This window comes from Gorilla gorilla, chromosome 6 (genome assembly GCF_029281585.2).
Source record: "Gorilla gorilla gorilla isolate KB3781 chromosome 6, NHGRI_mGorGor1-v2.1_pri, whole genome shotgun sequence".
Taxonomy (NCBI): Eukaryota; Metazoa; Chordata; class Mammalia; order Primates; family Hominidae; genus Gorilla; species Gorilla gorilla.
In genome coordinates this window covers 14,218,412-14,241,893 of record NC_073230.2, presented here as the reverse complement: position 1 = coordinate 14,241,893, position 23,482 = coordinate 14,218,412, and the positions used below count along the sequence as shown (strand labels likewise).

Sequence of the window (23,482 nt, the reverse complement as noted above, 5' to 3'; positions counted from 1 at the left end):
GATCCTCCCACCTCAGCCTCCCAAGTAGCTGGGACCACAGGTGGGTGCCACCACACCCAGCTAATCATTACAGAGACAAGGTTTCGCTATGTTGCCCATGGTCTCAAACTCCTGAGCTCTAGTAATCCTCCCATCTCGGCCTCCCAAAGTGCTGGGATTACAGGCATGAGCCTCTGCACCCGGCCTAGGTCTTGGGGACAAAATATTCGAAAGCTTTTCTTTATTCAGAGTTTGAAACCCCTTTAGAGACAAGGATAGCTGTGTACCCAAGTGAATCCTCTCTCCTAGAGAACTAGACAACTGGTTACTCTCACAAAAGTAATTTCCTAGTAGTTATAGTTATCCCTCTCTATCTTTCTTGTCTAGGCTAAAGAATCTCTAAATCTTAAACTACCGTAATTTTTTCCACCTTTTTAAGCAATTCTGGTTATCTATTCACTTGGAAGATTTTAAAATTCAGAGAATCAAATTATACGCAATCCAGGACTCTAAGGTCGGAACAAGACTGAATGTGAAGGAAGATTCCTTTTTGTTGGTTGGAGACAGGGTCTCGCTCTGGCACCCAGGCTGGAGTGCAGTGGTGCAATCACAGCTCACTGAAGTCTCGAGCTCCTGGGCTTAAGCAGTCATCCTGCAGTCATCCTGCCTCAGCCTCCCAAGTTGCTGGGACTACAGGAGTGTGCCACCATACCCGGTGAATTTTGATATTTTTTTTGTAGAGACGGGCTCGCTATGTTGCCGAGGCTGGTCTCAGACTCCTGGGTACAAGTGATCCTCCTGCCTTGGCCTCCCACAGTTCTGGGGTTACGGCCGTGAGCCACTGCACCTGGCTGCAACATTGTCTTGTGTTCATTCATGAACTCTCAACTAGACACCCACAAGCTGGAGGACAGGAAGTCACGGCTGCCACATGCAATAATCAGAAGAAATGGTACTGGAAGAGATGCCACGTGGGTCAAGGGGGTCCTTGACAAGAGACAGGGCAGGAGCCACAGGACTGGTGACTGGCACACGGGACTTAAAGGAACAACCAGAGAAATCCAGGACAAAATCCAGTTGGAGCTGGGACTAGAGATCACTTCCCTGCTAATCAGATCAGCAGGAAAACACATTAGCTGGGGTTCCATTTTCAGTTCTATTTCCGTTACAGGAACTGTGCGTCTTGATTACGGCACCGCAGGAATGCCCTGTCTCTGCTGGGATGCTGAGCTCTGTGGGAGAAAATGACACAACCCACAGATTTGCACCAGAAGGAGAAGAAACCTAGGATGACGAGGGGTCACAGAGGCTGAATCTCTGTGAAGAGTATTTCAAGAAGCTGACGCTTTTCCTGACTATGGAGAGATCAGTTCAAGTGACGGCAGGATTCCTGGCGGTGGCAACACGGAGTCACTGCTGATGAAAAGGGACCTTCAGTGGCCTGGGGAGGGCAGTGCCACGTGGAGCAAAAGCTAAGGGACACACAGGAGAGGTCCTGGAGGAGGTGAGCATGTACACAGCCCCCCAAGATGCCTAGCAGCAAAGGTGAGCATGTACACAGCCCCCCAAGATGCCTAGCAGCAAAGGTGAGCATGTACACAGCCCCCCAAGATGCCTAGCAGCAAAGGAGCAGGGAAAGAAAGTGGGATCTAGAGGGGAAAGTGGGAGAAGAGATTTTCCTTTTTTTTTTTTTTTTTTTTTTTTTGATATGGAGTCTCACTGTCACCCAGGCTGGAATGCAATGGCATGGTCTCAGCTCACTGCAACCTCTGCCTCCTGGGTTCAAGCGGTTCTCCCACCTCAGCCTCCCAAGTAGCTGGGACTACAGGCGTGTGCCACCACACCTGGCTAATTTTTGTATTTTTAGTAGAGATGGGGTTTCACTATATTGGTCGCGCTGGTCTCGAACTCCTGACCTTGTGATCTGCCTGCCTCGGCCTCCCAAAGTTCTGGGATTACAAGTGTGAGCCACCATGCCCGGCCAAGAGAAGAGATTTTCCTAACTGGGCATATGCAGCACATGTGTGCTGATGGGAATGATCCATTGGAGGAGGAGTAACGGGAAACGACAGGCACTGTAGAGGGGGATACGCAGGGGAGGCCTTTGAGAGGACAAGGGCCCGGGATGGAGCCTTTAAAAGTCCACCATTGAGTGGGTGGCCGGCCATAGAGAGACGCCGTCAGAAAAGGGGGAGGGCCAGGCGCGGTGGCTCACACCTGTAATCCCAGTGCTTTGGGACGCCAAGGCGGGAAGATCACTTGGGCCCAGGAGTTCAAGACCAGCCTGCGCAACATAGCAAGACCCCATCTCTTTAACAAACAAACAAAAAAAGACCAGGCACGGTTGGGCTCATACCTGTAACCTCAGCACTTTGGGAGTCAAGGCGTTGAGATCCAGGAGTTCTTGGATCCAGGAGTTCAAGACCAGCCTGGGCAACAGAGCAAGAACCCACCTCTTTAAAAAAAAAAAAAAAAAAGCCCAGGGGCGGGTGGGCTCACACCTGTAATCTCAGTACTTTAGGAGGCCGAGGCAGGCAGATCACCTGAGGTCAGGAGTTTGAGACCACCCTGGCCAACATCATGAAACCCCGTCTACTAAAAATACAAGGCGCGGTGATGGGTGCCTGTAATCCCAGCTACTAGGGAGGCTGAGGCAGGAGAATCACTTGAACCCAGGAGGCAGAGGTTGCAGTGAGCTATGATGGCACCACTGCACTCCAGCCTGGGCAAGAAAGTAAAACCCTGTCTCAAAAAAAGAAAAAGAAAAGAAAAGGGGCAACACCAGGGCTTGTTTAATCATGAAAACAAGGCCACGTGCAACTGGCAAGGCCAGCAGAGTAACAGCAGAAAATTCCCATGACATTGATCATCATTGGATGACCCTGAGAAAAGGAGAGGCGTGAGGTTGGAAGTTCACACAGACACGGCTGAGGAATCAGAGCAGAGGGAGGAAGTGCAGTCAGCAGACAGAGAGGCCTCAAGAGCGATCTTCCCAGGATAAAGGAAAACATAATAAAACAGGAGGATGAGGAAGTGAATAAGGGTTGTATGTTGTTTTTAATTTGAGCACCTTTAAAAATCCGAGAGAATGAGACCCCTGAGAGAGAAAAGTTGCCTGTAAGAAAACAATATAGTCAACAGCATCAGACTCTGAGATGGGCGTGCAGGGCCCAGGGGAGGCCCAGCTGTCCCATACTGGCATCTGCCCTAACAGACTGAGTCAGCACAGCAAGGTCACGCCTTGAACTTGAACTCCAAACCAGGGAGGAGAAACAGAAGCAGCTGTACCAGCCTGATTATTTAAAAAGATGGTTGTGCTGGGTGTGGTGACGCCTACTTGTAATCCCAGTTACTCGGGAGGCTGAGGTGGGAGGATCGCTTGAGCCCAGGAGTTCAAGACCAGCCTGGACAACATAGCGAGACTCTGCCTCTAAGAAACTAAAAATTAAACAAAGATGGTTGTAAAACAGTATAGACATTATATAATTCATAAGCAACAGTTTGTAAATATTAAGGTTCTACAATTAAAATACTCACTGCTCTCAGATGAGAAAAAGGTGATCCCTTTTCCAGTCGATTTAAAATTCATTTTGGAGACTCTTTCATCACTTACAGACTTCTTGATCTTGGGCTTTTGCATTTAAAAAAAATCATAAAGCAAAATATTACGTTTACATCATTATGGGGTTAAAACTGCTTTTTTTATACTTTAATTAATTAGAAAATTATTAATGAGGCTGTTCTCCTTGAGCTAATTTGACTTTAATTTGACTTTTTTTTTTTTTTGAGACAGAGTCTCGCTCTGTTGCCCAGGCTGGAGTGCAGTGGCACGATCTCAGCTCACTGCAGCCTCCGCCTCTCGGGTTCCAGCAATTCTCCTGCCTCAGCTTCCCTGGGTAGCTGGACTACAGGCATGCGCCACTACACCAGGCTAATTTTTGTATTTTTAGTAGAGACGGGGTTTCACCATATTGGCCAGGCTGGTCTCGAACTCCTGACCTCAGGTGACCTGCCTGCCTCGGCCTCCCAAAGTGCTGGGATTACAGGTGTGAGCCACCACACCCAGCCAATTTGACTATTTTAACCTAAATAAAATATTAATATTTATATTATTAATGAAATGAATAACAGAATTATGGCATTTACTGAAAGCCTCTCAAAAAAAACACCAAAAACTTGAAAATGTCACCTGGGTCTGTTGGTACAGTATTTATTGTATAAAATTAACGATACCGGCTAGGCGTGATGGCTCATGCCTGTAATCCCAGCACTTTGGGAGGCCGAGACAGGTGGATCACAAGGTCAGGAGATCGAGACCATCCTGGCTAACATGGGTGAAACCCCATCTCTACTAACAACACAAAAAATTAGCCGGCCGTGGTGGTGGGTGCCTGTAGTCCTAGCTACTCAGGAGGCTGAGGCAGGAGAATGGCGTGAACCCGGGAGGCAGAGCTTGCAATGAGCCGAGATCCAAGATCGCACCACTGCACTCCAGCCTGAGTGACAGAGCGAGACTCTGTTTCCAAAAAAAAAAAAAAAAAAAAAAAAAAAAAAAAAATTTAACCATACTCAGACTCATATATTAATGGCTTTAATTATTATTACATTTTTTGAGACGGAATCTCACTCTGTTGCCCAGGCTGGAGTGCAGTGGTGTGATCTTGGATCCCGGCTCACTGCCACCTCTGCCTCCCGGGTTCAAGCAATTCTCCTGCCTCAGCCTCCTGAATAGCTGGGATTACAAGCACCTGCCACCAGGCCTGGCTAATTTTTATATTTTTTAGCAGAGATGGGGTTTCACCATGTTGGCCAGGCTGGTCTCAAACTCCTGACCTCAAGTGACCCACCCACCTCGATCTCCCAAGGTGCTGGGATGACAGGCGTGAGCCACCGCACCTGACCTAACGGCTTTAATCACCACGTGTATGCCCTAACCCCCATATTTCTACCTCCAGCTGGAGTTTGCACTTGAACTCCAGTCTTGCCTCCAGCCATGCTACTTGGCCATCAGTTCAGGCACCTTAAGCTTAACTTGTCCAAAATCAACCACTTAATTTTGCTCCCAAAACTCAGCCCCCTGCCTCCGTCTTCCACATCATCATAAATGGCAACTCCATTCTGCCAATGCTCAGCCAAAAAATCTTGGACTCATCTTTGCCTTCTCTTTCCCTGTCAACCCCTGCACCCTTCAAAACACCTCAGACCTCAGCGCACCTTAGTCCCAGTCACCATCACCTCCCAGCGGGATGGTTCCAAGAGCTTCCTCACTGGTTTGTCAACAGTGAAGCCACAGAGCCTCCTGACACCTCTGCTCAGATGGTGTCCCATCCCATCCCACTCACCCAGAATAAACGCCAGGACCCCACCCCCGGCCACATGCCCTTCCTGTCACTTAGACCTCGTAAGTGGGAAGAAGCATAGCTTGCGGTAACCGGTGCTAATTCTGGAGTTAAAGTGCCTGGGCACAAACCCCCAGCTCCATGCCTTACTGGTTATGCAGCTGTGGCCAAGCTATTTAACCTTTCTGGGCCTGGGTTCCCTCCTAGAGAGAATCACAGTACCTGAAGGTCATGGGGATGCTGAGCTGGTCCCTGGGGACAGCTCGGCGCCTGGTAAACACCCATAAACGCTATTACTGCTGTTCACTTGCTGCCGTGTCCCCTCCTCACTGGGAAGTAAAGTCCATGAGGGCGTGGGTTTCTGTTCACTGCTAGGTCCCCAACGCATGGAAAAGAGCTCTTCGCAGAGCAGGCACTCGGTAGCAGGTGTCTCTACACGGTTAGTTGCCAACACAAACCTCTGATTTCCTTATTTTGTTAATATCAGGCGAGAGTTCTAACTTGCTGGAAGATGACCTGGCACTGTCAGAGTGAGCAGCATCCGATTCGTGGCTCATGACCGAGCTGGGACTCTTGTTCTGGGCGTCCTAAGCAAGAACAAACACACGCGTCAGAGGGCTTCTGGTTTCCATAGAGATCCATACAGGCATACATACACGCACACACGCAATATTTTAATGGGCTGTAACTGATTTACAATGAACTACACATAAACTGTACCCTTTGATGTGTTTTCACACATCTGTACCTGTGAAACCATCGCCTCAGTCAAGACAGTGAACCGAATCAGGCACAGTGGCTCCCGCCTGTAATCTCAGCACTTTGGGAGGCCAAGGTGGGCAGATCACCTGAGCCCAGGGGTTTGAGACCAGCCTGGGCAAGAGAGCAAGACCCTATCTCTAAAAAAAATAAATAACAGGGCAGGCGCATTTGCTCATGCCTGTAATCCCAGAAGTTTCAGAGAATGAGGCGGACGGATCACTTGAGGCCGGGAGTGCAAGACCAGGCTGGCCAACACGGTGAAACCCTGTCTTTACTAAAAATACAAAAATTGACCAGGTGTGGCGGTGCGCACCTGTAATCCCAGCTGCTCGGGAGGCCAAGGCAGGAGAATCACCCTGAACCTGGGAGGCAGAGGCTGCAGTGAGCCAAGATTGTGCCACTGCACTCGAGCCTGGGCAACAGAGCAAGATTTTGTAAAACACACACACACACACACACACACACACACACAGTGAACTTTTAAGTACCCAGCCTGATGCCCCTCATGGATGCAAAGGCTTCTCTACGCTGGCGACTGGAAATGCAAACTGCTCCCAGCCCTGCGTGAGTCCTTGAGGTCCCTCCCCTTCTTCCTGGCGGCTCTTCCCTTAGGTTCCAGCTGTTCCCTGACATGCGTGCACACTCAGCTGACGGCTCAAGGGGAGCCTTCTGCACATCTCTGGAGCTTGCTGTCCCTCTTCATAGCACACTTACCTCTGTGGAACAGAATTCTACCTTTGCCTCCCCAAATTACTAGAGCATGTGAAACCACCGTGAGCTGAGCAAGGATCGGCTTTGATAAGTTTGAAGCTGAGCCTCTCTCTGATCTCTAAATCACACTCCCAAATTGTTGGTCAAAAGGAAGCAGTGATTCCCTTGCAGCATGACATGAACGTTCAGTTTCCAGTGTCTTTTTAGTAGAGACGGGGTTTCACCATGGTGGGCCAGGCTGGTCTCGAATTCCTGACCTCAAGTGATCCGCCCACCTTGGCCTCCCAAAGTGCTGAGATTACAGGCGTGAGCCACCATGCCTGGCCTGGGTGTCCATCCTTGTGAGCAAGCCCTGGGGACCTGGTTAGCATCCCACGCACACTCGGGAACTATTCGACACATCTGCTCTTGAGAAGGCTTTCCACTCTTAGAAACACTGGATCCGTATAACGAAACATCTCCTAGTAAAACACCTCTGATTTTCTAAAGTGCGGTCTAGCGGCCCACCCAGCATGTCGGTATGCACTCTCACCTTCGTCAGCAGCTCTCTGCTGTGGCTAGGAGTCCACTTCCTGGATCATGGCCAGGAAACACATTTTCCCTAACTTAAAAAAATCTATATACACTTCCAAAATGTGAAAAAGACATCTTGGCCGGGCATGGTGGCTCACACCTGTAATCCCAGCACTTTGGGAGGCCGAGGCAGGAGGATCACTTGAGCTCAGGAGTTTGAGACCAGCCTGGACAACATGGCAAAACCCCATCTCTGCAAAAAAATACAAAAAGGCCAGGCACAGTGGCTCAGGCCTGTAATCCCAGCACTTTGGGAGGCCGAGGCAGGCGGATCAACTGAGGTCAGGAGTTCGAGACCAGCCTGGTCAACATGGCGAAACCCCGTCTCTACTAAAAATATAAAAAATTAGCCAGGTATGGTGGCACACGCCTGTAATCCCAGCTACTCAGGAGGCTGAGGCATGAATCACTTGAATCCAGGAGGTGGAGATTGCAGTGAGCCGAGATCGTGCCACCGCACTCCAGCCTGGGCAACAGAATGAAGCTCTGTCTCAAAAAAAAAAAAAAATTAGCTGGGTGTGGTGGCACAAGCCTGTAGTCCTAGCTACTCAGGAGGCTAAGGTGGGAGGAGCGTGTGAGCTCAGGAGGTCAAGGCTACACTGAGCCATGATTGCACCACTGCACTCAAGCCTAGACGACAGAGTGAATCCCTGTCTCAAAACACACAAAATAAAATTTTAAAAGGAAAAAGGAAAGACTTCTTAAATTACTTTCTGGAAGGGTTAGTAAAGCCAAGATAGTTTTGATGATGGTTTAACCATTCCAGAATAAAGCCATTCTTTGCTTTGTAATTCTTTTTGTTTGGTTGGTTTTTTTGTTTTGTTTTGAGAAGTCTTGCTCTGATGCCCAGGATGGAGTGCATTGGCACAATCTCAGCTCACTGCAACCTCCACCTCCTGGGTTCACGCCATTCTCCTGCCTCAGCCTCCCCAGTAGCTGGGACTACAGGTGCCTGCCACCACGCCCGGCTAATTTTTTTGTAGTTTTAATAGAGACGGGGTTTCACCACATTAGCCAGGATGGTCTCGATCTTCTGACCTCGTGATCCGCCCGCCTCGGCTTCCCAAAGTGCTGGGATTACAGGCGTGAGCCACCGTGCCCAGCCCCCCTTGCTCTGTAATTCTAAGATTACCTAATTCTAAGATATTATGTGTTACCTGATTTAGTATTGTATAAATAGTTTCATGTTTATTTCCAGACATATCATCAGCTGGAACATTTGTACAGGATTTAGTCATTTGGTCAGTAACACAGATGAATGCAAAGCTTAAGAGAGCTTCAAAGAATTCCAGGAAAACCAGCTGAAATAAAATAAAACACAGAGAGTTTCCATCATTCTGACACACCTGGAGACAGAGCATTGATTGACTGGTGTTCATTATTTCCTGACATCTGAATATGCATGTTTGCACACACACACAGACATGCAGACATGTGCACAAAGACACACACACACGTATATTAGGTACTTGTGTTCAGACTGCTTTCAATCAAATCTTGGTTCTTAGGCTGGTCACAGTGGCTCACATCTGCAATCTCAGCACTTTAGGAGGCTGAGGCAGGAGGATCATTTGAGCCCAGGAGTTTGAGACCAGCCTGGGCAACACAGTGAGACCCGTTCTGTACAAAAAAATGGTTTTAAAAAATTAGCTGAAGGCTGGGCGTGGTGGCTCATGCCTGTAATCCCAGCACTTTGGGAAGCCGAGGCAGGTGGATCACGAGGTCAGGAGATCAAGACCATCCTGGCTAACACGGTGAAACTCCGTCTCTACTAAAAAAAATACAAAAAAAAAAAAATTAGCCGGGCGTGGTGGCAGGCGCCTGTAGTCCCAGCTACTCGGGAGGCTGAGGCAGGAGAATGGCATGAACCCGGGAGGCGGAGCTTGCAGTGAGCAGAGATTGTGCCACTGCACTCCAGCCTGGGCAACAGACTGAGACTCCGTCTCCAAAAAAAAAAAAAAAAAAAAGCATCAGTGAAAAGGCTAATGAAAAAAAGAAAAAAAAAATCTTGGATCTTTGTCCTTGGTATCCATGGCAAAACCAACAGCCTGAATTGGATCTGTACCATTTGTGATGGCTCTTTACAAACCTCAGGTTCAAAGTTGCTGTCAATTCCATCATATATGAAAGGATTATCCTCTGCTATGACCTCCATAAATGTAGCTGCTGTTAATTCTTCATTTATCATTTTAAAGTCCTGTAAAAAAGAAAAACTATAACTGCCTATAATTGTAAACAGCTATATGTTTTAATGTCAATTTATATCAATACAATAACTAAGAAAGTGTACCAGAAATTAAAATCTTTTTTCTCTTTTTGGGAGACGGAGTCTCGCTCTGTCACCCAGGCTGCTAGGCAGTGGCGCAATCTCAGCTCACTGCAACCTCCACCTCCTGGGTTCAAGTGATTCTCCTGCCTCAGCCTCCCAAGTAGCTGGGACCACAGGAACACACCACCACGTCCAGCTAATTTTTGTATTTTTAGTAGAGATGGGGTTTCACTATATGTTGGCCAGGCTGCTCTCAAACTCCTGACCTCAAGTGAGCTGCCTGCCTCGGCCTCCCAAAGTGCTGGGATTACAGTCGTGAGACATTGCGCCCAGCCATAAATTAATATCTTAAAGACTGATAATTTTGAAAAGCATTCTGGATTAACATGGGCATTTGCGGCCAGACATGGTGGCTCACACCTGTAATCCCAGAACCTTGTGAGGCCGAGGTGGGAGGATCACTGGAGCCCAGGTGTTGGGGATCAGCCTGGGCAACATAGCAAGACCCTGTCTTTACACAAAACTAAAAATGTAGGCCGAGCATGGTGGTGCATGCCTGCAGTCCCAGCTACTCAGGAGGCTGAGGTGGGAGGATCACTTAAGTCCAGGAGTTTGAGGCTACTGTGAGCTGTGATCATAACACTGCACTCCAGCCTGGGTAACAAACCAAGAACCTGACACACACACACACACACACACACACACACACACACACACACATATTTACCTCTCTATCCCTTCTCTAGTACCTCCAAAATAACAGCAGAGTATTTTTTGGCATCAGAACAGGACATAGAACGTGGGAGAACAGAACACGGTCCAGGTGTGAAACATTAACACGATGCTGTAGGCCGAAAAGCACGTCGGGAAACAACGTGCTGCACAACAAAACCGATTTGACCGCAGAATAACTGACATGAAGAAGAGTTAAGCTCCTGACCACACAGCCCTGGTTGCAGTCACAGTTTCCAAGAACCTATCAATAACGTTATGTGGGGCCGGGCGCGGTGGCTCACACCTGTAATCCCAGCACTTTGGGAGGCCGAGGCAGGTGGCTCACGAGGTCAAGAGATCCAGACCATCCTGGCCAACATGGAGAAACCCCATCTCTACTAAAAATACAAAAAAATTAGCTGGGCATGGTAGCGTGTGCCTGTAGTCCCAGCTACTCGGGAGGCTGAGGCAAGGGAATCACTTGAGCCCAGGAGGCAGAGGTTGCAGTGAGCTGAGATCGCGCCACTGCACTCCAGCCTGGGTGACAGAGCAAGACTCCGTCTCAAAATAATAATAATAATAATAATGTTAAGTGAGGACTTACTGTACTCAAATGTTCAGGTTTCAATGTTTTTTTTTAAAATCACTCATACCAATTAGCCTGGGCAACATGGTGAAACCCTGGCCAACATGGAGAAACCCCGTCTCTACTAAAAATACAAAAAGTAGCCTGGCATGGTGGCACGCACCTATAATCCCAGCTACTTGGGAGGCTGAGGCAGGAGAATCGCTTGAACCAGGAGGCAGAGGTTGCAGTGAGCTGAGATCATGCCACTGCGGTCCAGTCTGGGAGATAGAGCAAGACTCCGTCTCAAAACAAAAACAAAAACAAAAACAAAAACAAACTCATACCAGGAACCAGGAAGATCTCAAAGTGAATGAAAAAAAGAGAATCCACAGATGCCATCTACAAGATGACAAAGATGTTACAGTTGACTGACAGAGACTGTGAGACAGTCATCACAAAAATGCTTCAATGAGGCTGGGTGTGGTGGCTCATGCCTCTGATCCTAGCACTGTGGGAGGCCGAGACGGTTGGATCACCTGAGCTCAGGAGTTTGAGACCAGCCTGGGCAACATGGTGAAACCATCTCTACTAGCCGAGCGTGGTGACATGCACCTGTAATCCCAGCTACTCGGGAGGCTGAGGCAGAAGAATCACTTGAACCCGAGAGGCGGAGGTTGCAGTGAGCCAAGATCATGTCGCTGCACTCCAGCCTGGGTGACAGAGCAAGACTGTCAAAATAATAATAATAATTATTATTATTAGTAGTAGTAGTAGTAGTATTCAATGGGCAATTGCAAACACGCTTGAAACAAGTGAAACAATGAAAAGGGCCAGGTACAGTGGCTCACGCCTGTAATCCCAGCACTTCAGGAGGCCAAGGCACGAGGACTGCTTGAGCCCAGGAGTTCAAGATCAGCCTGGGCAACATGGCAATAACCCGTCTCTACAAAAAATAGAAAAATTAGCTGGGTATGTTGGCACACACACGTAGTCCCAGCTATTCAGGAGGCTGAGGTGGGAGGATTGCTTGAACCCAGGAGGTTGAGGCTGCAGGAAGCCAAGATTGCACCACTGTACTCCAGCCTGGGTGACAGAGTGATGAGACCCTTGCTCAAAAAAAACAAAACTATTTTCCTATAGTTAGACACCAGGTTATTATCCATTTTTCATATGTATACAACATTATGAAATTTGTAAAAACACTGTATCATTAGTATTTGATTCTGTTTAATCATTTGTATTCCCACAAGTACAAATTAAAAGTACCATGGAACAGGCCAGGCAGAGTGGCTCATGCCTGTAATCCCAGCACTTTGGGAGTCCGAGACGGGCGGATCACGAGGTCAAGAGATTGAGATCATCCTTGCTAACATAGTGAAACCCTGTCTCTACTAAAAAATACAAAAATTAACTTGGCATGGTCATGCATGCCTTTAGTCCCAGCTACTCGGGAGGCTGAGGCAGGGGAATTGCTTGAACCCGGAAGGTGGAGGTTGCAGTGAGCCGAGACCGCGCCACTGCACTCCACCCTGGCAAAAGAGCGAGACTTTGTCTAAAAAAAAAAAAGTATCATGCAACAAAAACCACCAATAGTTAGTATGAGAACATTGTATAAATAAGATGTTGTCACTATTTTCCCAAGTAATAACTTTTAAAAATTCCTTTTTCGATAAACTGTAATTGTTTTAAATGACATTCATCCTCCCCACTTCCTTAGTTTTTTTTTTTTTTGAGACAGAGTTCTGCTCTTGTTGCCTAGACTGGAGTGCAGTGGCACAATTTCAGCTCATTGCAACCTCGGCCTCCCAGGTTCAAGCAATTCTCCTGCCTCAGCCTCCGAAGTGGCTGGGATCACAGGCTCCCGCCACCATGCCTGGCTAATTTTTTTGTATTTTTAGTTGAAAGGGGGTTTCACAGCATTGGCCAGGCTGGTCTCAAACTCCTGACCTCAGGTGATCCACCCCCTCCACCTTCCAAAGTCCTTCCTTTTTCAAAAGATTTCAGTTGACTTTATTGCTATTCTAGGATCAGGCAACACTTCAGTCCATCACAAAGACTAAGGTGTTCCTCCATTTTCCTTTTTTGTTTTTTGGGGGATTTTTTTGGGACAGGGCCTCACTCTGTCAACCAGGCTGGAATGCAGTGGCACGATCACAGCTTACTACAGCCTCCCGAGTAGCTGGGACTACAGGCGTGCACTACCACGCCCGGCTATGATTTTTTTATTTTTTGTAGAGAGGGGGATCTCACTATGTTGCCCAGGCTGGTCTTGAATTCCTAAGCTCAAGTGATCCTCCTGCCTCGGCCTCCCAAAGTGCTGGAATTACAGGGGTGCCCCGCTGTACTCGGCCCTACCTTCTTTTAAATGGCTGGATCTGCATGAATAAAGATATTGTAGGCCAGTCAGGCACAGTGTCTCACGCCTGTAATTCCGGCACTTAGGGAGGCTGAGGCGGGTGGATCACCTGGGGTCGGGAGGTCAAGACCAGCCTGGGCAACATGGTGAAAACCCGTCTCAACTAAAAATACAAAAATTAGCCAGGTGTGGTGGCGGGCACCTGTAATCCCAGCTACTTAGGAGGCTGAGGCAGGAGAATTGCTTGAACCCAGGAGGTGGAGGTTGCAGTGAGCCAAGATCACTTCATTGCACTCCAGCCTGAGTGACAAGAGCAAAACTCCGTCTCAAAAAAATAAAATTAAAAAAATATATATATTTATTATATATATATTTATTTATATATATATATTTTTTTAAGACAATGGCCCATGGCATATATAAATATATATGTCCATGCTGGTCTCGAACTCCTTGACATCAGGTGATCCGCCCGCCTCGGCCTCTCAAAGTGCTGAGATTGCAATATATATATATACGCATGCCATGGGCCATTGTTATAGGCCATGGACCATTGTCTTGCCCTAATCTGTTAGCACATTGGGCAGGTGACGGCTGTTTCTTTTCCTTCCACGACCACAGACCACTGTTCTGCCAAGAGACTCAGTAAACATTTAATGGTCCTGAAAATCCAGCCCAGATCTTCACCTGATTATTTGCATATCACAGCTGGAATATCCTGCCTTTCTTTAATTAAAATCAAAGTGCCTGTAAATAGAAAGCCAATATCGAACTTAGGTGGTTACTTTCAGCATCCAGAGGAAGTGTCTCATCTTCATCGTAGGCTCGTGGGGAGGCGCTGCGCTGGGTCTGCAGTAAGCGAGATAAATCTCCCAGCACTTATTCATGTAATTCATAGAGTAGAGCGTCCGCTGTTGCTCACGGAATAAATTGCCTAAAAATACAACGTTCAAAAAATGATTACAGATTTATGTTTTGAGAAAAAAATAGCAGTAAATATAATCCTATTGCTTTTGTTTTTTTCCGAGACAGAGTCTTGATGTCACCCAGGCTACAGTGCAGTGGCACGATCTTGGCTCACTGCAACCTCCGCCCCCCAGGCTCAAGCGATTCTCCTGCCTCAGCCTCCCGAGTAGCTAGGATTACAGGCATGCACCACCATACCTGGCTAATTTTTTTGTATTTCTAGTAGAGATGGGGTTTTGCCATGTTGGCCAGGCTGGTCTTGAACTCCTTGACCTCAGGTGATCCTCCTGCCTCGGCCTCCCAAAGTGCTGGGATTGCAGGAGTGAGCCACTGCGCCCAGCCCAGATTTATATTTTGAGAAAAAAAAATGGGGTGGTAAATAGAATCCTATTGGTTTTGTATTTACCTTTTATCTGGCAGGCATTTGGACGAATGTTCTCGGTCATCAGTTTTGTAAAACACAAGAAGAGGGATGGGCTTCTCTTTCTGTGATAATGATCAAAAGATACCATAGTTACTTCTCCTCCAAAAGAGGGAACTTAATTCCCTTCTCCTTGAGCACAGGCTAGACTTAACAATTTGCTTCTAATGTATAGAGTATAGAAAGGGAAGGCTAAAGTCAGTGGCTCAAACCTATAATCCCAGCATTTTGGGAGGCCAAGGTGGGCGGATCACTCGAGGTCAGGAGTTTAAGACCAGCCTGGCCAACATGGTGAAACCCCATCTCTACTAAAAATACAAAAAATTAGCTGGGCTTGGTGGCAGACACTGGTAATCCCAGCTACTTGGGAGGCTGAGGCAAGAGAATCACTGGAACCTGGGAGGTGGAGGTTGCAGTGAGCCGAGATCGCGCCACTGCACTCCAGCCTGGGTGACAGAGCGAGATTCCATCTCAAAAAAATAAATATATAAATAAAAGTTTTTTTAAAAAAAGATATAAAACCACTTTTGCTGTAAGAAAGACAAGAAATTCTGACATAAGAAAGACGACTTGGTTGTGACTATTTGTTTCTGCACTAGAAACCCCAAGAGATATTTGCAGTATTGAACTCACTCAGATATGAAGGGCTTTCAAAGTTTTGATCCAGTATGTCATGGCTTTGTGGTTAATATTTGTGGAAAGGTTGTGTTCTGAGTCCTTCATTTCAAGAGTATGTTAAAAAAAGACTGCTGAGGCTGGGCATGGCGGCTCACGCCTGTAATCCCAGAACTTTGAGAGGCTGAGGCAGGTGGATCACCTGAGGTCAGGAGTTTGAAACCAGCCTGACCAACATGGTGAAACCCCGTCTCTACTAAAAATACAAAAAAAAAAAAAAAAAAAAAAATTAGCCAGGCATGGTGGCACACGCCTGTCATCTCAGCTACCCAGGAGCCTGAGGCAGAATTGCTTGAACCTGGGAGGCAGAGGTTGCAGTGAGCCAAGATTGTGCCACTGCACTCCAGCCTGGGCAACAGAGCAAGACTCCATCTCCAAAAAAATAAAAATGACTGCTGAAGAAAAGAAGGCATTATGACAATAATACAGCTTAGCTGTGCCCCATCCCCCAACGAGGGTCCAGAAATAGTACTTACTGGAATTCTTCATGATAAATGTGGTACGCCAAATGCAGGAGGTAATTCAAAAATGTTCTCAAAAGTATTGTTGTAAATGGCGAATGGATTTCTTCAACTGGTATGTCATTATTGGCTAAAATAAGAAAATTGGAGAGGATGCCTGACATTTGCTAGAACCTTCCGTCTTATTTGCTCCTGGTATACAATTCGAAGAACTGAATATGAGCGCTTATTTCAAATGCTCTGAACATGTGTATAGGCGTCCAACCAAAAATTTAAAACTCCGTGAAAGCCAGGCACAGTGGCTCACGCCTGTAATCCCAGCACTTTGGGAGGCTGCAGCAGCAAATTGCCTGATCCTGAGACCAGCCTGGGCAACATGGCAAAACCCTGTCTCTACCAAAAATACAAAAAATTAGCCAGGTGTTGTGGTGGGCGCCTGTAATCTCAGCTACTTGGGAGACTGAGGCAGGAGAATCGCTGGAACCCAGGAGGTGGAGGCTGCAGTGAGCCGAGATTGAGCCACTGCACTCCAGCCTGGGCAACAGAGCGAGACTTCATCTCAAAAAAAAAAAAAAAAAAAGATGTCAATCTTGTCCCACTGTTTTCCAGAATAGTCTGAGACACAATCTGATGAATGCTGCTAATTCTAAATGGATTTTAAGTATGTTTCAAACACTAAACTTTGATGTAAATAGGCATTTGCTCTAATACTTCATTTTTCAAGCGGATAATTAGAAGCTTGCAGCTCTGCCTGCCAGGATTTGGCTGAAAGAAGTTAAACTTCCAAAGTTGTTAAATTGATGACATCAACTTCCTAATTTGAAATCAAGACCAATCCTAAGACTACTTAGGGCCTTTTCTAGACTCTTCCAAGCCATTGCTGATTCTCCCTGTTGTTTTTTTTTTTTTTTTTTCTTTTGAGACAGAGTCTCACTCTGTTGCCCAGGCTGGAGTGCAGTGGCACGATCTCGGCTCACTGCAACCTCCGCCTCGTGAGTTCAAACGATTCTTCTGCCTCAGCCTCCCGAGTAGCTGGGACTACAGGCATGTACCACCACACCCAGCTAATTTTTTATATTTTTAGTAGAGACGGGGTTTCACCATGTTAGCCAGGATGGTCTTGAACTCCTGACCTCATGATCTGCCCACTTCAGCCTCCCGAAGTGCTGATTACAGGTGTGAGCCACCGCACGCGGCCTTTTTTTTTTTTTTTTTTTTTTTTCAGAGACGGAGTCTCACTCTGTCACCCAGGCTGGAAATCTCGGCTCACTGCAACCTACACCTCCTAGGCTCAAACGATTCTACTCCTGTCTCAGCCTCCCAATAAGTAGCTGGGAATACAGGCATGTACCACCATACCTAGCTAATTTTTGTATTTTTAGTAGAGACGGAGTTTCACCATATTGCCCAGGCGGGTCTCAAACTCCTGGACTCAAGTGATCCACCCGCCTCGGCCTTCCAAAGTGCTGGGATTACAGGCGTAAACCATGAGGCCTGGCCGTCTCCCCATTTCTGACCTGACAATTTAGTGCTTTTTTTTACTATAGACCGGTGGTCAGGGGGAGAGAGGGAGGCAAACTTTCTGTAAAGGGCCAGAGAGTAAATATTTTAGGCTTGGTGGACCAGACCGTCTACATCACAGTCCCTCAGCTGTGGTGCTTCGGGGTAAAGCAGTCACGAACACGTAAGCAAACGGGCATGTCTGTGTTCCAGTAAAGCATGATTTAGGGGAACGGGGGTGGACTGGATTTCACCCTGAGACCGTGCATTGCTGGCCCTGCTTTTGTAGGTGACCTCGTACTGTTGCTGTCACGTCACGAGACTGTCTCTTTATCAAGTACCTCGTAATCACGGGGGAAATGACCACACGCTGATTTCTGGAACACTCGTCTCCCAACCTGGGCCTTCCCAGCTCCCTCCACATTTCCTAACTGCTTTCCAGGTGACACTGTGATACTGTCCTTGAAACCAGCGGTCCCCAACCTTTTTGGCACCAGGGACCGATTTTGTAGAAGACAGTTTTTCCATGAATGGTGGAAAGCGGTGGGGGGCTGTTGGTTTCAGGATGATTCAAGCGCATTCGAATTACTGCGCGCCTTATTTCTATTATTATGACATTGTAATACATAATGAAACAATTCTACAACTCGCCATCAGGTAGAATCAGTGGGAGCCCTGAGCCTGTTTTCCTACAACTAGACGGTCCCATCTGGGGGTGATGGGAGACAGTGACATATCATCAGGCATTCGATTCTCCTAAGGAGCGTGCAACCTACATCCCTCCCATGCTCAGCTCACAGTAGGATTTGCGCTCCTATGAGACTCTAATGCCCTGCTGATCTGCAGGAGGCGGAGCTGAGGCGGTAATGCCAGCGATGGGGAATGGCTGTAAAAACAGATGAAGGTAGGCTGGGTGCGGTGGCTCATGCCTGTAATCCCAGCACTTTGGGAGGCCAAGGCGCGCAGATCATCTGAGGTTGGGAGTTCGAGACACGCCTAACCAACATGGAAAAACCCCATCTCTACTAAAAAATACAAAAATTAGCTGGGCATGGTGGCACATGCCTGTAATCCCGGCTACTCGGGAGGCTGAGGCAGGAGAGTCACTTGAACCCAGGAGACAGAGGTTGCGGTGAGCCGAGATCGTGCCACTGCACTCCAGCCTGGGCAACAAGAGTGAAACTCTGTCTCAAAACAAAACAAAACAAAAAAACAGATGAAAGTTCACTTGCTTGTCCACTGCTCACCTTCCACTGTGTAGCCTGTTTCCTAATGGGCCATGGACCAGTACTGCTCCCTGGCCTGGGGGTTGGGGACCCCTGCCTTTTGTGTGTGTGTGTGTGTGTGTGTGTGTGATGGAGTCTCGCCCTGTCACCCAGGCTGGAGTGCAATGGCACAATCTTGGCTCACTGCAACCTCCGCCTCCCGGGTCCAAGCGATTCTCCTGCCTCAGCCTCCCAAATGGCTAGGATTATAGGCATGCACCACCACGCCTGGCTAATTTTTTGTATCTTTTAGTAGAGACGGGGTTTCACCATGTTGGTCAGGCTGGTCTTGAACTCCTGACCTCGTGATCCGCCTGCCTCAGCCTCCCAAAGTGCTGGAAGTACAGGCATGAGCCACTGTGCCCGGCCTGGTCCTCTGCTTTAAACCAAAAGATGTGAAGGATCTGGAACACTCACCACTTAATATCCTGTCCATATCAGCAAGAGTTAGTTTGTGGTGATGAAATTTGCAATCTTTTAGAAATCTCCAGAAGTGAAGCTTTGTCATCAGAAAGGTATTATCCAGAGAGTGGCCGCATCCCAGGCTGCTGTAAAAGCTGTAGATTCTTCTTAATTCTGTAATATTTCTTAAGACAGCATATTCCACCTGAAAGGAAGAAAGTCATATGTGGATTAAGAACAAAAGACGGCCGGGCATGGTGGCTCACGCCTGTAATCCCAGCACTTTGGGAGGCCCAGGCAGGCAGATCACCTGAGGTCAGGAGTTCCAGACCAGCCTGGCCAACATGGTGAAACCTCATCTCTACCAAAAATACAAAATTAGCCGGCCGTGGTGGCACACGCCTGTAACCCCAGCTACTCAGGAGGCTGAGGCAGAATTGCTTGAACCCGGGAGGAGGTTGCAGTGAGCCGAGATCATGTCACTGCATTCCAGCCTGGGCGTCAAGAGTGAGACCTTGCCTCAAAATAAAGAAATAAAATTTAAATATTTTAAAAAGAACAAAAGACACAACACCTGTGTCCTACATTAAATGCGATAATACAAGTAAAGTAATGGCATTTAGCTCTTTCCACTGTAAGAACTTAAGAAGTGTTTGTTTGTTTTGTTTTGAGATGGAGTCTCGCTCTGTCACCCAGGCTGCAGTGCAGTGGCACGATCTTGGCTCAATGCAACCTCTGCCTCCTGGGTTCAGGTGATTCTCGTGCCTCAGCCTCCAGAGTAGCTGTGATAACAGGTGCCCACCACCACGCCCAGCTAATTTTTGTATTTTTGGTAGAGATGGGGTTTCACCATATTGGCCAGTCTGGTCTTGAACTCCTGACCTCAGGTGATCCGCCTGCCTCGGCCTCCCATAGTGTTACGATTACAGGCGTCAGCCACGGCACCTGGCCAAGAAGCATTTTATTCTTTCCACCCACCCCCCTTGGGTCAATAAAATGCCATCTCCGACCAACAGTAAAAACAAAACAAAACAAGTTATCTGGAAAGTAGACTTCCTTTCGCATGGCAATGTGCTGGCTTCCTCTCTCAGTGGCGGCAACAAAATTCTATTGTCTGCAGATCCTTATCCTTCATCAACATATGTGCAAAAATCCCAACAAAATAAGTTGAATCCAGCAATATATAAAAAGAATAGTAGCCACGCGTGGTGGCTCATGCCTGTCATCCCAGCACTTTGTGAGGCCGAGGCGGGAGGATCGCTTGAGCCTGGGAACTCGAGACCAGCCTGTGCAACATAGTAAGACTGTGTCTCAACTGAAAATTAAAAATTAAAGAAATTAACTGGCCGGGTGTGGTGGCTCAAGCCTGTAATCCCAGCACTTCGGGAGATCAAGGCAGGCGGATCACAAGATCAGGAGATCCAGACCATCCTGGCTAACACGGTGAAACCCTGTCTCTACTAAAAATACAAAAAATTAGCCAGGCGTGGTGTAGACCCAGCTACTCGGGAGGCTGAGGCAGGAGAATGGCGTGAACCCGGGAGGTGGAGCTTGCAGTGAGCGGAGATCGTGCTACTGCACTCCAGCCTGGGCGACAGAGCAAGACTCCCTCTCAAAAAAAAAAAAAGAAAAAAAAAATTAACCAGACACAGTAGCAAGTGCCCGTATAGTCCCAGCTACTCAGGAAGCTGAGGCGGGAGGATTGCTTAAGCCCAGAAGGTCAAGACTGCAGTGAGCTGAGATCGCACCACTTCACTCCAGCCAGGGTGACAGAGCAAGACCCTGTTTCAAAAAGAAAAAAAAAAAAAAAAAGATAATATAGCAGTACCAAGTAGGGTTTATCCTAGAATTGCAAAGCTGGGTTAACATTTGAAAAATCAATCAATGTAATTCACAGACTGAGGAAGAACCAAATGATTCTATCAACTGAAGCGTTTCACAGAATTTCACATCCATTCATGAAAAGCACCCTCAGCAAATTAGGAATAGAAAGGAATACCTCAACCTGATAAACAGCATATACAAAACACATGCAACTCACACCACACATAGGGCTGAAAGTCTGAAAGAAGCAATATTCCGCCAGGTGCAGTGGCTCACGCCTGTAATCCCAGCACTTTGGGAGGCTGAAGCGGAAGGATCACCTGAGGTCAGGAGTTCAAGACCAGCCTGGGCAACACAGTGAAACTCCATCTCTACTAAAAATACAAAATATAGCTGGGGGTGGTGGTGCATGCCTGTAATCCCAGCTACTCAGGAGGCTGAGGCAGGAGAATCCCTTGAACGCGGGAGGCGGAGGTTGCAGTGAGCTGAGACCGTGCCATTGCGCTCCAGCCTGGGCGACAAGAGGGACTCCGTCTCAAAAAAAAAAAAAAAAAAGCAATATTCATGGTGGTTGCTTTACTCACCTCCCTCTGTCACACTTCACCTTTTAGGATTTTCCCCAGACCCTTGATGCCCTTAAGCTGCCCCAAATTCCCCACACATGCAGCCCTGCCCTCTACACAGCGTCCTGTTCTCCAGAACCACTCACCCCATGCCCTACCCTCATAATGAGACATTCAGAGAATGCGAAGAACAGGATGCAGGGTCCTAAGGGAGACAGAGCCCTACCTGGGTGGCTTCAGGCATTTGTTACGCTGAGCATTCATTCCTGCTTTTGAAAACGCAATTCAACTGAATAAACACGTATAATCTAAAGCATTGTTCTAGGCCGGGCGTGGTGGCTCACACCCATAATCCCAGTACTTTGGGAGGCCGAGGTGGGCCAATCACCTGAGGTCAGGAGTTCCAGACCAGCCAGGCCAATATGGTGAAACCCCGTCTCAACTAAAATACAAAAAAATAGCCGGGCGTAGTGGCCCACACCTGTAATCCCAGCTACTGGGGAGGCTGAGGTGGGGGAGGCTTGAACCCAGGAGGCAGAGGTTGCAGTGAGCCAAGACTGCGCCACAGCACTCCAGCCTGGGCGATAGAGCAAAACTCAGTCTCAAAAAACAAAACAAAAAAGAAGACATTCAACACGTGACAGCAGTCACCAGCTATATTTCCCCAGGATGCAACTCATACCAATCAAAAAGATTTTACCTGCTTCTTTTCTTCAGGTTGGACTGTCTCAGGGTACATGTCCAGGAGCAAACTTAGATCCAGCTCAATGCTCGATCCCAACACAGAATGACTTTCACTGCCATCAAGCTTTCTGATCAGTTCTAATGAATGAAGGCAAACACAGGGGATAAGTATAGTTTGTTTGGTGGGGTTTTTTTGTTTTGTTTTGAGACAGGGCCTCACTCTGTCACCCAGGCTGGAGTGCAGTGGCATGATCTCAGTTCACTGCAACCTCTGCCTCCCAGGCTCAAGCCATCCTCCCACCTCACCCTCCTGAGTAGCTGCGACTACAGACATGCACCACCACGACCAGCTAATTTTTGTATTTTTTGTAGACACAGGGTTTCACCATGTTGCCCAGGCTGGTCTCTAACTCCTGACCTCAACTGATCCGCCTGCCTTGGCCTCCCAAAGTGCTGGGATTACGGGCATGGGCCACCACACCCATCCTTGGAGATAATTATGAAAAACAATGTTCAAATTTCTCAATACTATGTCACAATGATTTTCCACCAAAATGTGATGCAAGAATATTCCAAAAACCTACTAAGAACACAGGCGGAAAAATGGCTCATGCCTTTAATCCCAGCACTTTGGGAAGCCAAAATGAGAGGTTAAGGCTGCAGTGAGCTATGACCACGCCACTGCACTCCCACCTGGGCAAGAGAGTGAGATCCTGTCTCTAAAAAAAACGTTTTTTAAAAGCAGTTGCCAGCCAGGCACAATGGCCTGCAGCTGTAATCTCAGCACTTTGGCAGGCCGAGGCAGGAGGATTGTGTGAGGACAGGAGTTTGAATCAGCCTGGGCAACAGAGTGAGACCCTGCCTCTACAAAAAGTTTAAAAATTAGCTAGGCCTGGCCAGGTGTGGTGGCTCACACCTGTAATCTCAGCACTTTGGGAGGCCAAGGTGGGCGGATCACGAGGTCAGGAGTTAGAGACCAACCTGAGCAACATGGTAAAACCCCGTCTCTACAAAAAATACAAAAATCAGCTAAGCATGGTAGCACACGCCTATAATCCCAGCTACTCAGGAGGCTGAGGCAGCAGAATCTCTTGAACCCGGGAGGCGGAGATTGCAGTGAGCCAAGATTGCACTGCTGCATTCCAGGCTGGGCGACAGAGCGAGACTCCGTCTCAAAAAGAAAAAAAAATTAGCTAGGCATGGTGGTGTGTGCCTGTATTCCCAGCTATGGGGAAGGCTGAGGTGGGAGGATCACTGGAGCCCAGGAGTTTGAGGCCACAGTGAACAGTGATCGTATCCTGCTACATCCTGGGTGATAGAGCGAGATTTTGTCTCAAATTTTTTTTTAAAAAAGGAGTTGCTCACAGAGGACTTCTGTTTTCTGAAGTGTTCGGTGTATTTTCATGAGTGAACACCATGGATAAAAACAGATGAATTTTATTTTTATTTT

General features: G+C 47.6%; 1 protein-coding gene across 12 annotated transcripts in view; it reads right to left on the bottom strand.

Annotated features, from left to right (window-relative positions):
- LOC129523491 (radial spoke head 10 homolog B-like) overlaps window positions 1–23,482 on the bottom strand; it is a 62,203-nt gene that overhangs the window by 20,679 nt on the left and 18,042 nt on the right. For all 12 annotated transcript variants that reach the window (XM_055346499.2, XM_055346492.2, XM_055346503.2 and 9 more), the window contains 9 exons: window positions 22,049–22,170; window positions 18,977–19,166; window positions 15,810–15,924; window positions 14,644–14,723; window positions 14,057–14,205; window positions 9,454–9,561; window positions 8,522–8,665; window positions 5,777–5,905; window positions 3,517–3,610 (listed from right to left, as the gene is read on the bottom strand). In XM_055346499.2, coding sequence (XP_055202474.1) covers window positions 3,517–3,610; window positions 5,777–5,905; window positions 8,522–8,665; window positions 9,454–9,561; window positions 14,057–14,205; window positions 14,644–14,723; window positions 15,810–15,924; window positions 18,977–19,166; window positions 22,049–22,170 — 1,131 coding nt within the window. The remainder of the gene's footprint in view (window positions 1–3,516; window positions 3,611–5,776; window positions 5,906–8,521; window positions 8,666–9,453; window positions 9,562–14,056; window positions 14,206–14,643; window positions 14,724–15,809; window positions 15,925–18,976; window positions 19,167–22,048; window positions 22,171–23,482) is intronic.